The sequence below is a fragment of the Bison bison genome, unplaced genomic scaffold (assembly GCF_000754665.1).
Source record: "Bison bison bison isolate TAMUID 2011002044 unplaced genomic scaffold, Bison_UMD1.0 scf7180017864533, whole genome shotgun sequence".
Lineage (NCBI taxonomy): Eukaryota > Metazoa > Chordata > Mammalia > Artiodactyla > Bovidae > Bison > Bison bison.
The window spans coordinates 2,498,734-2,511,434 of NW_011495082.1; the positions used below are offsets into that span (position 1 = coordinate 2,498,734).

The window sequence follows — 12,701 nt, forward strand, 5'->3', positions numbered from 1 at the left end:
AATGTTTTTGAAATTCAATCCTTTCATTAAGCTAAAATTTATCAAAGGTAAACAGTAAAATTGGCACAACAGTACAGTGGTCAAATAGCCTGATTTAGAAGTCAAATTTCACCACCGCTGGATATACAATTTTGGGTGAGCTACTCTAATCTCACTGTGCCTCCATTTCTGTATCTGTAAAACAGAGGTTAAAAAAAAAAAGTAGGTAAAATATAGAGATTAAAAAAAATAGTAGGAGCCCAAGAGTGATTACTTCATAAGTGTTTAGTTAAGTAGAGCAGATAAATATTAACTCTAAATAAATGTAGCTACTACTGCTATTAAGGAAAAGTACTTAAAATTCACTTTCTTATCCACCCAACATACTTCTGCTGCTGCTAAGTCGCTTCAGTCGTGTCCGACTCTGTGTGACCCCAATAGACAGAAGCCCACCAGGCTCCTCCGTTCCTGGGATTCTCCAGGCAAGAACACTGGAGTGGGTTGCCATTTCCTTCTCCAATGCATAAAAGTGAAAAGTGAAAGTGAAGTTGCTCAGTCCTGTCCAACTCTTAGCGACCCCGTGGACTTCGGCCCACCAGGGTCCTCCATCCATGGGATTTTCCAGGCAAGAGTACTGGAGTGGGGTGCCATTGCCTTCTTCAAACATACTTCTACTTACACTTAAAGACCAAGACTAATCAATCCTTTGTTAAATCCTTCTTAAACTCCATACAAATTGAATATTCCCTCCTTGATCCCCTCAATGTACATTCAACTAAAAGTACATCAATAATATTCACAAATCCACATATCGAGAGTCACAGACCTTGAAACAAACTATAGAGGTCATTTAGTTCTGGTTCAAGTAGACTTTCAATGCCATACACTTATTGTACTCTTCCCAAAGTCACTTTTAAAGATATGAATGTTTGAGCAGTTGGTTTTAACACAACTTTTAAAAAATAAATAAAACACTATAATCAGCTATCAAGACTCTGAACTTCAATACTGAAGTATCAAAAGCTGAAATTATTTCAGGTTTTTCTAAATCTTTTGTTTATGGTCAAAACACAAAATATATTTAATCTAACAACAGAATTACTAAGTCTATTTAATGTAAGTAAAAGATACTCTGTAAGCTCAGAATACTTATGAGTGAACAAGTTGTATTCTCTCAAGATCTGTAATAATGTAAAAGACTAAAAGTATGTGGCATAAAAAACGCAATCTATTAAGTAAAATGTAGTATCACCTACTAACGTAAGATATTTAAAAACACATTTCTATCATTTTTCTGTTCACTATATGGAAAGGTAATCATACATGACTTTACTGAAAGATTCACACTATAGTTAAAGACACTATGAACTTTGTACCTAATACTACAACACTTCTTTGGGTGCAATCATAAACAGATTTTCAAAGACAGCAGGTATATTGAACTCAAAGGTGTCCCAGTGCCACCTTCTCACTGTGCTTTCCCTGAAGGCCCTATCTAAAATCACCACTCCGATCATTCCCTTAACTCTGTTCTATCTTTTCTTATTGTATTTACCACGGCTAACGAACATTATATCTCAACTGATTATCATCAGACTCTCAATATAACCTAAGATCCATAAAGACAAGAAAGTCTCTGTTTTATAAAGTTATGTCTCTGTTGCCAGGAACAGCATGTGACATACAGATACTGCTTAACAGACAATGAAGGAATGATTAAACAAATACTTTTGAGGTAAGAGCATGAATTTTAAGTGTTTGGTGAAACAAAAGGGACAATCATTTCAGTTAAAACCAAGAGAATGTTCATTTTACCGGGACTTTAGAAATTTTCTTTTCCTGTAACTCAAGAGTAGGTAGTATACAAAGAGTAGCAGCGAAATTTACAAATCAGGTTTATTTCTTCAAAGTTCCTCTAGCTATAGTTTTTCCAGTAGTCATGCATGGATGTGAGAGTTGGACCACAAAGAAGGCTGAGCACCGAAGAATTGATGCTTTTGAACTGTAGTGCTGGAGAAGACTTTTGAGAGTTCCTTGGACTGCAAGATCAAACCAGTCAATCTTAAAGGAAATCAGTCCTGAATAATCATTGGAAGGACTGATGCTGAAACTGAAACTCCAATACTTTGGCCACCTGAAGCGAAGACCTAACTCATTAGAAGAGACCCTGATGCTGGGAAAGATTGAAGGCAGGAGGAGAAGGGGATGACAGCGGACGAGATGGTTGGATGGCATCACCGACTTGAAGGATATGAGTTTGAGCAAGCTTGGGAGAGGACGAAAGACAGGAAAGCCTGGTGTGCTGCAGTCCATGGGGTTGCAAAGAGTCAGACATGACTGAGTGAGTAAACAAGAACAGGGCAAGTTGGTGTTCAAAAATCATAACAGGAAAATAATAAATTCTCTCTTAAAAAACGAACACTTTAGAATATGTTCTGAGTTTCTAAAATCAACTATATTTGCTTTAAGTTTTTATCCCAGAGCAAACAAATTATCTAAAAAGTGGACAGAGACCAAAGCATAAATCAGTCTCAAGAATCAACCTTCAACCAACTAAATGCTAATCAAGAGAACAGTATCTACTATTATTTGAACTAAGCCTCTTTTGGAAAGGAGTGAAGTGGAGGAAAAGTCGGAGAATTGAGAAGAGACCCAAATCTCTGCCACCATGTGGCAAACTGATGAAACCTGACCAGAAACCACCCTTCAAATTGCACATTCTGAGCCATAAAACATTTAACAAATGTAAAAGGATAGAAATCATACAATGTCTGCTCCAATAAGAGAAAATAACTAGAAAATCTCAAAACACAACAGAGCCCCAACAACACATTTCTAGGTAACACATGAATCAAAGAAGAAATCAAGAGAAAATATATGAACTAAATGAAAATGAAAACACAACTTATCAAATTTTATGGGATGCAGCAAAAGCTGTGCTTAAAGGGAAATTTATAGCACTGAATACATGTATTAGAAGGGATTTTAAATCACTTAAGGCATCACCTTATGAAGCAAGAAAAAGGGCAAATTAGATCCAAAGTACGCAAAAGAAAAGAAATAGTATGAATTATCTTCAATGGAACTGAAAAGAAGAAATCAACAGAGAAAAATCAATGAAACCAAAAGTTGGTTCTTTGAAAAGATCTATAAAATCAGTAAATTTCTAGCCCTATCAAGTAAGGAAAAAACAGAGGACATAAATTATTAATATCAGAAATGACAGGGGGGATATCACTATAGATCCAAAGATATTTAAAAGGATAATAAAGAAGCACTATGAACAAGTTTATGCTCACAAATTTTATAACCTAGATGAAATGAACCAATTTCTGAAAGATACAATTTGTCCAAACTTATACAAGAAATAGACAATGTGAACAGGCCTATATCTACTAAGAAACTAAATCAATAATAACCTTCCTAAACAAAAAGCATCAGGCCCAGTAGGGTACACTGCTGCTTTTATCAAACATTTAAGGAAGAAATTATACCAAGTCTCTACGATCTCTTTCATCAGAGGATAGAAGCAGAGAGAACACTTCCTAACTCATTCTAAGAGCAGTACCCCAATACCAAAATCAAGCAAAGGATTACAAGGAAAAACAAAAAGCTACAGACCAATATCTCTCATGAACATAGATGCAAAAACCCTAAACAAAATACCAAGAAATCAAAATCCACAATGTATGAGAAGAATTATACACTGCAACAAAGTGGAATTTATTCCAAGTATTTGAGGCTAGTTCAACAATCCAAAATCCATTAAAGTAATCTAACACATCAACAAACCACACGTATGATTATCACTCAGCACAAAAACCTCAATATCCCTATCAAAGTTTCTAATGGCTGCATTAGAGTTCCTTCAAAGTGCTTTCAGGACCACAAGTTTGAGACTTAATTGTAAAACTCATTAAAAATTAAATTATGAGACTCCACTCCCTCAATAAGGCAGCCCAGATAAGCATTTTTATCAAGCATCACAGGTGAATCCTATGTGAACTTAAATTGAGAATTAGTGTCCTAATTATTAAGAATTAGTGTCCTTACTCCTTGGAAGGAAAGTTATGACCAACCTAGACAGCATATTAAAAAGCAGAGACATTACTTTGCCAACAAAGGTCTGTCTAGTCAAGGCTATGGTTTTTCTGGTAGTCATGTATGGATGTGAGAGTTGGACTATAAAGAAAGCTGAGCACAAAAGAATTGACGCTTTTGAACTGTAGTGTTGGAGAAGACTCTTGAGAGTCCCTTGGACAGCAAGGAGATTCAACCAGTCCATCCTAAAGGAGAATAGTCCTGGCTGTTCATTGGAAGGACTGATGTTGAAGCTGAAACTCCAATACTTTGGTCACCTGATGTGAAGAGCTGACTCATTGGAAAAGACCCTGATGCTGGGAAAGATTGAGGGCAGGAGGAGGAGACGACAGAGGATGAGATGGTTGGATGGCATCACTGACTCAATGGACATGAGTTTGGGTAAACTCTGGGAGTTGGTGATAGATAGGGAGAAGGCCGGAGAAGGTAATGGCACCCCACTCCAGTGTTCTTGCCTGGAGAATCCCATGGACGGTGGACGGAGGAGCCTGGTGGGCTGCAGTCCATGGGGTCGCTAAGAGTCAGACACGTCTGAGCGACTTCACTTTCACTTCTCACTTTCATGCACTGGAGAAGGAAATGGCAACCCACTCCAGTGTTCTTCTTGCCTGGAGAATCCCAGGGACGGGGGAGCCTGGTGGGCTGCCATCTATGGCATCGAACAGAGTCGGACACGACTGAATCGACTTAGCAGCAGCAGCAGCAGCAAGGAGGCCTGGAGTGCTATGGTTCATGGAGTCACAAAGAGTCAGACACGACTGAGTAACTGAACTGAACTGAATGTCCTAATTTAACTTTTCAAAACTCAGTTGAAGCCACCTATTATGTGTGTCCATCCCCCCATCAGAATTTCTTTCCCCTGTGTTAGTCATGTATTTGTAACTTTTAAAACATTATCTCTTCCCAACAGCCTTCTCCATTTCCCAAAAAGAAAACTCTCATTAACTCCAATTAAGGCAGAGATTCACAACTTTTTTTTTTAACAACCAACATACTGAGCAGAATCCCAGCAGTAAAGTTACAACAGGATGCTACATAGATAAAATAAGCCATGAGGATTCCTACAATTCTAGGAGTTTGATCTACTTTTCCCCCACAATCAACCTAAATGGTGTAAAAATCTATTTAATTAAAGTTGGTCTGTAATATTCAAAAAGTATAGTAAAAACATAGCTTCATTCCTTTAGTAAATTTTCTATGGACTCTTCACCATTATGCAAACCAAGAACTTCCAGATACCCAAGCTGGGTTTAGAAAAGGAAGAGGAACCAGAGATCAAATTCCAACATTCACTGGATCACAGAGAAAGCTAGAGAATTTCAGAAAAACATCTACCTCTGTTTTATCGACCACGCCAAAGCCATTGACTGCGTGGATCATAAAGAACTGTGGAAAGCTCTTAAAGAGATGGGAATACCAGACCATCTTACCTGTCTCCTGAGAAACCTGTATGCAGGTCAAGAAGCAAGTCAGAACGCTATATAGAACAACTGACTGGTTCAAGACTGATAAAGGAGTACGATGGGGCTATCTGCTGTCAGCTGCTTGGTTAATCTATACGCTGATGGCACCCCACTCCAGTACTCTTGCCTGGAAAATCCCATGGACAGAGGAGCCTGGTGGGCTGCAGTCCATGGGGTCGCTAAGAGTCGGACGCGACTGAGCGACTTCACTTTCACTTTTCACTTTCACGCATTGGAGAAGGAAATGGCAACCCACTCCAGTGTTCTTGCCTGGAGAATCCCAGGGACAGGGGAGCCTGGTGAGCTGCCGTCTATGGGATTGCACAGAGTCGGACATGACTGAAGCGACTTAGCAGCAGCAGCAGAACACATCATGATTAGTGAGTTACAAGCTGGAATTAAGATAGGCAGGAGAAACATCAACAACCTCAGATATATGGATGATACCACCCTAATGGCAGAAAGTGAACAGCAACTAAAGAGCCTCTTGATGAGGGTGAAGGAGAGTGAAAGAGCCAGCTTAAAACTAAACATTAAAAAAACTAAGATCATGGCATCTGGCCCCATTACTTCATGGCAAATAGAAGGGGAAAAGGTGGAAGCAATGACAGATTACAGGACTTCTCTGTAGCTCAGACAGTAAAGAATCTGCCCAGAATGCAGCAGACCGGGGTTCAATCTCTGGGTCGGGAAGATCCTCTGGAGAAGGGAATGGCAACCCACTTTAGCACTCTTGCCTGGAGAATCTCTTAGACAGAGGACCCTGGCAGGCCAGTCTATGGGGTTGCAAAGAGTTGGACATGGCTGAGCGACTAACACTACTTACTACTACACTACACACTACTCCTAGTGACAGATTTACTCTTCTTGGGCTCTAAAATCACTGCGGATGCTAACTGCGGCCATGCAGTCGGAAGATGTTTGCTTCTTGGCAAGAAAGCTGCAACAGGCCTATTCGCCTAGACAGTGTGTTGAAAAGCAGAGGCATTACTCTGCCAAAAAAGGTCCATACAGCCAAGGCTATGGTCTCCTAACGGTCAGGTTCAGTTGTGAGAGCTGGACTGTAAAGAAAGTGGAACACTGAAGAACTGATGCCTTCAAACTATGGTGTTGGAAAAAGGGTCCTGAGAGTCCCTTGGACAGAAAGGAGATCAAATCAGTCAATCTTAAGAGAGATCAACCTTGAATACTCATTGGAAGGACTGATGCTGAAGTTGAAACTCCAGTATTTTGGTCATTTCATGTGAATAGCTGACTGGAAAAGGCCCTGATGCTAAGACTGAGGGCAAGAGAAGAGGCTATCAGAGGATGAGACGGCTGGATGGCATCACCGATGCAATCAACATGAACTTGGGCAAACTTTGAGAGATGGTGAAGGACAGAGAGACCTAGTATGCTGCAGTCCATGGGGGTCACAAAGAGTTGGACATATGAGGCGACTGAACAACAATTCATTTTCACAACATAAAAAAAAAATTACGAGTCAATACTCAGTATTTTTGATCTGGATCATGAGTTTATATTGATTAAAACAAAAAAATCAAGATGTAAAATAAAAAAGGCTCTGCTTTCCATTCTGTGATTTGGCCAAACATACTGACAAAAGATTCTAAGTATTACCTACTTGATATGTTAAAAAATGAAAAAGTGCCAAACTACTGCTACTTTAGGTAAATCACTGCCTCTTTCTAAACCTCAGATTTTTCCCTCTGTAAAATTGGGGGTTGGGGAGAGAGAGGAAGGTGGTTAGGCTAGTCATTATCTTTGGGTCATTCTAGTCCTTCTGTTCCTTATCTTTGTCTAATTTCACTGTACAAAGGGAAGAAAAAACTCTTAATAATTACAAATTATACTATTCACTGCGGTTTAAAGAATACACACCCACTACTGCCTCAAGAGTCAAGAGGTTGGCTGATATAATTAGGAACCACATTATTTTGAAGTTCCTTTGTTTCACAATCCATTACATTTCTGTAAGTCATTCAAAAGTGAATTATCATACACAACTGAACAGTGTCAACATTTGACCCTGAAAAAAAATACGGCAAACTCCAAATTCCAAGGCAGAACGTCCTCCAGACGAGGATTTGAAGTAACTTGACAATTTTGAACCCGACCCCTGTGATACTGAAAAACAACAGAGGTTAAGAAATCCTTCCACCGCCACCTTTCTGGTAACAGCTTACTGCAAAGAACCAACAGTCTCCATAAGACTTAGGGAAGCAAGATGCAGGAATTGGCTGCCTGTGTGCTCCGTGGCATTTGAGTCTTTGCGGTTCCACGGACTAGAGCCCACAGGGCTCCGCTATACATGTGATTTTCCAGGCAATACTGGAGTGGGTTGCCATTTCCTCCTCCAGGGGATCTTCCTGACCTAGGGATCCAACCTGCATTCCCTGCACTGCCAAGAAGATTCTTTTACCACTGAGCCACTTGGGAAGCCCTGTAACAAGGCCAGACATAGCACCTGCAAATTACCATTCTTTGCTTTAAAAATGACTAGCTGAACCGCTTGTCCCCACAGAGCAACTGGAGCAAGATATTACCCAAACTCTGAAACAGGATACACCTCCAACAGTTTTTCCTCAGAAGTCTGGTCTAGGGGGTAAAACTTTCTCTGATATACAGTCCAATCATACTACCCTTTCATCTCACTTCCCCACACTCAGTTCTTTCTAGCCTTGTTTCCTCCTCCTCATAAAAGAAAACCCCTTTTGCCTAATATTTGAGGCTCTTACAGATCTTATGGTCAGGGTACTCTCCCGGCTCCAACAGTTCCCTCGCCCACGCCCCTGCAACATTCCTTTCCAATCAAGACCCTCCTTATTCAGTCCAGACCTTTTTTTATCTTTGAGACCTTTTCCAATTTCCCAAGGGCCAAGTCTGAAAGATAAACTGACTTGGCCGTTTCTTTAGTGACACGTGTTGATCCTTTATAAGAAGGGGAGGTATTGGGTCCACCCGGAAAGGCCAGGAGGATTTCTGAGATCTGAAGTTCTTGGCCACTGCCCTACAGCTGAGAGGAGGGAGGAGGTGATCAACCGGGCAAGGTCAACCCTGGGACCACCTGACCCCACGGCCGTCCACAGTGAACGGGGCCATGAATATTCTGACCACCTATTTCGAACTCCTGGACAGATCCAGCGGCTGGGCTGGGCTGACGTCGCTTCCTCGGGGGCCCCAGCGCCCCGGGGAAGGTGGTAAGGTCCTGCCCTACCGCTCATCTCATTGCTCCCGCCCGCTCCATCCTCAGCTGGCCACCCGGCCGGCTTCCCTGCACAGGACCTCCTGGCCCCGTCTTCCCCCGCACTGCTCTCACTCTAGCCCTCACAGGAGGACTCACCATGGCGCCAAGGAAAGATCGTGGACCCGACGCCCAGGAGTACACCGGGGTCGTCCTGGACCTCCCCTCCCAACCCTGCAGCCGGGAGCCACTCGACACCGCGAGGGAGAGAATCTTCCGGCTCGACCGGAAGTTCTGCTCGGCGGGACAGGAAGTCCCTCCCCTCTGCCGAACGCCGGCGACCCCACGCCACGCAGATGTGAGGCGACGCAGGACGTCCTCTATTGCCACTTCCGTAGGTGCTAGGTTAGAGGCCGGGGGCGGTGCTGACCTTGAGAGCACGGGGTTGGGGGAGGCGCAGGCGCAGCGCAGGTAGGTGGGTGGGCGGCGCGCTTGTGCGGCGCCTGCGAGGATCCGGAGGTAGATTGGGTGGTGTGGGCCCTACTAGGTGATGGAGATACAGGTTCGTGGACACGGGGAGAGTCGACTCCAGACCCACCGGATTTCGCTCGGAAGAAAACCCCGGTTAAGCCGCGCTCTTGCTGAGACGACGTGGAAAGTGCCTTAGCTCAGCCACGCCCTTTCTTTCTCTTTCTACCTTCTCATTTTTCTGGCCGTCCCTTCTGGGAGACTCCGAATCCTTACAGACCCGTCTCTGCGTCGACTCTGCTCTCTGCTTTGTGGGTCCTCCATCTCTATCCTTCCTCAGGGCAGTGGAATTTGATCGTGAGACGTTTCTGCACTGTTCAGATACCAGCCGAAGTCAGAACTACATCTACCAAGAGCAGAGAAACTGGCAAGAGAATTCTGCCTATTTAATATATTCCAATATGGACGATTTCCTTTTAGATTAAAAAATATCCATCACCAAACTTTCGGATTCCATGTAATATTGTGTTCCCCCCTCCCCCAAAGACAACTTCCATATACCTTCAAAATGTTGTGTTGTTAAGTGTACCTGTCAACTCTCTCCTTTTGTTTGGTTAGTGACAGACTTACAGAGGAGTACTATTAACCCAGAAATTCATCTCACCACTTAGGGGTCCTTGCTTAAGTCCTGACTGTATCTGCAGTTTCATCTGTGGGATGTCTTTTTGCCTTAGGGTCTAGTTTTGTTGGAAAAGCTGGAATTGGAACAAGAATCTAGGAGGCTTCAGAAGAACTCAAAGTTGGGTTGGCAAGGGTAGTTAGAGACGTTAAGTTTCACCTTCTTACCAAAGTCCCTGAAGAACATGATACCCAACCTAAACATGGTCGAAAGATCCTGGGAATCTTGAGAGTTCTGAGCCATCTGAAAGAAACATGCACAGGGCAGTTGCTTTATATTAGTTTTCACTTTAAATTTTATTTATTGGGGAATGTATAGTGTGACAAGATACAGAAATCCTAAGTACTAACATTAGAAACAGGTGGAGGTGGCTGGGAAATATTTTGTGAAACAGGTCCTATTGAGGACGAATCCAGAACTTCTCGGAGGGTTCCTCTTCTGCTGTTTGGGACAAGGTTGTAAACAGACAAGCCCCTGGGGATCTGCAGATGGTAACTGTGGGAGAGAGGAATTGGAGTCTGTCGACTGGGGTGTCTGTGGAAAGCAGCTGCTATCCTTAGGGAGGGAAAGGTGGAGAAGGGAAATGGCTATAAGTCTATCACTGACAACACATCCCATGAAGTCTTACTCTCATTTCTGACGCCGTGAGTTTTACTGTGCTAGACCTGGCAGCCTCGTTGAGGTTCACAAAGCATCACCTCCTATGTGGCAATAAGACTGAAATTATTAGGGTGGAATTTATTGCTGCCAGAATAAAACCAGGAAAGAAAATCACAGTCATTATTCATTATCTGCTAATCATTTTTAATAGATCATGTGACTCTATGTTCCTTATTTGGTGTAGAGCAAGTTGATAAATAACTCTTAGTTAATATCCTTGAATGTTCCTAATTCTCTTAGTGTGAAAAATCTGTTACAAGCAGTGTTTTTTTTTATAAGATTAAAAGGCATGCATGTTTTAAGGTTGCAACAGTTATAATGTTGTGTAAGGTTGCAAGCCTTGGAGAAGAGGAATTTACCTACTTCCGTTACTTAAAATAGATGAGTCTTTGACAGAGGAACAAAAAAGGGAAGGATGAAAGAGGAACAAAGATGTGGATGATGGAGATTAAGAAGAAATTTGGTCATTTCTGGCAAGGAAGTTAGGAGTCCAATCTTTGATAAAAAATCAAAGTTGCTCACTATTCAGGCTTTGTGATGAGTTGTCCTGAGTAAGGACTATTCTCCGATATTTAAGAACACCAACAAATAGTTATCTCCTCCTTCAACACCTCCACCTGTCTGGAACATTTCCAAACATTAAGACCTATCCTTTTTTCAAAGTCCAGCTCCATACTCTTTGCAAAATGTTTTCCAGATTAGCTCCTGTAAGAAATTTCTGCTGCTTTTTCTTTAATAAATGTAATGACTTACGCTTATGCAGTCAGTGCCTTTGTAATCTCCACACCTCCCCGCAACATATACTGTTTTCCTAATTAGAGATAAATGCCTGGGACCGTTTTGTGTTGCCCACCCTCTTCCCCTTGAGAAATACCATTTAAATGAATGTTGTAGACCAAAATCACTTCAGTTAAACTGCGCTTAAAATGATTTATGAACAAAAATGTTAGTTGTAGGAATACTAATCATGATTTTTTAAAAATAGGAACAATCTTTAACAATTAAGAGATTGGTCAGTTCTGTCATATGCACTTAGTGGTGTATTATCTAGCTATTTTTTAAAAGCCATTAAGCTAGTCTTTCTAATGGAAAATGTGACCGGTGTGATTGCTTTGATGTGAAAAACTGAGTATAAAACAAAGAGTAAAAAAGGAAGTAACCAAAATATATAAATCATCATTACTGGAATAACCACTCTAAAACAACTATAAGAAGGTAATTTTTTTTAATTCAATTTTTTACTTAGGAGTGGATGAAAGGGGCCTCGCCCCCTCCCCCCATAAAAAACTTATGTTTTATAACATTCACCTATATTACTCTCACCTTTCTAATGTGGGAAAAACATACAAACAAACATGTTCTTCAGAAGTGTATTGCAACTTTTTAGTAGTTCAGTAGCCTTCCTTTGAAGCTTTTATTTACTTGTTATTATAGTTATATCTAAGACTATACTACATGTCTGACTTACTGGTGGAAAAACTCCTACAAATTTTACACATTACATAGCGTGTACTTTCAGGGGTCACTACCATACATAAATGGCATCTTGATATCATTTGGTACTTTTGGGATCAGGAAAGTCTTTAAACAGCCAGGGGCTTCCCTGGTGGCTCAGACGGTGAAGAATCCGCCTGCAATGCAGGAGACTTGAGGTTCGATTCCTGGGTCAGGAAGATTCCCTGGAGAAGTAAATGGCAACCCACTCCAGTACTCTTGCCTGGAGAATTCCATGGACAGAGGAGCCTGACAGGCTCTGGTTCATGGGGTTGCAGAGAGTCGGACACGACTGAGTGACTAACACTTTCACTCTTTGAACAGCCACCACCAAGACCAATAAAACTGTAAGAAAGGTTTAAAACCTAAACTGATTTTATTCATTCTTTAAATATTTATTGAGTATCTACTGTGTCCCAGTCACTGTTCTAGACTTGGGGAAACTGTGGTAAACAGAGCAGACATGTTCCCTACTACATTTTAGTGATAATAGACCATAAATAAACTATAAGATTGTGCTGCTGCTGCTAAGTCACTTCAGTTGTGTCCGACTCTGTGTGACCCCATAGATGGCAGCCCACCAGGCTCCCCCGTCCCTGGGATTCTCCAGGCAAGAACACTGGAGTGGGTTGCCATTTCCTTCTCCAATGCACAAAAGTAAAAGTGAAGTCGC

The 12,701-nt window shown here is 41.7% G+C and overlaps 1 protein-coding gene across 2 annotated transcripts in view; it reads right to left on the reverse strand.

Moving 5' to 3' along the window:
- Positions 1-9,021, reverse strand: part of TMEM161B (transmembrane protein 161B) — a 75,590-nt gene extending 66,569 nt beyond the window's left edge. For both annotated transcript variants that reach the window (XM_010831900.1, XM_010831901.1), the window contains exon 1: positions 8,887-9,021. In XM_010831900.1, the coding sequence (XP_010830202.1) occupies positions 8,887-8,889 (3 nt within the window). In that variant the 5' untranslated portion in view covers positions 8,890-9,021. The remainder of the gene's footprint in view (positions 1-8,886) is intronic.
- Between the last annotated feature and the right edge of the window lie 3,680 nt (positions 9,022-12,701).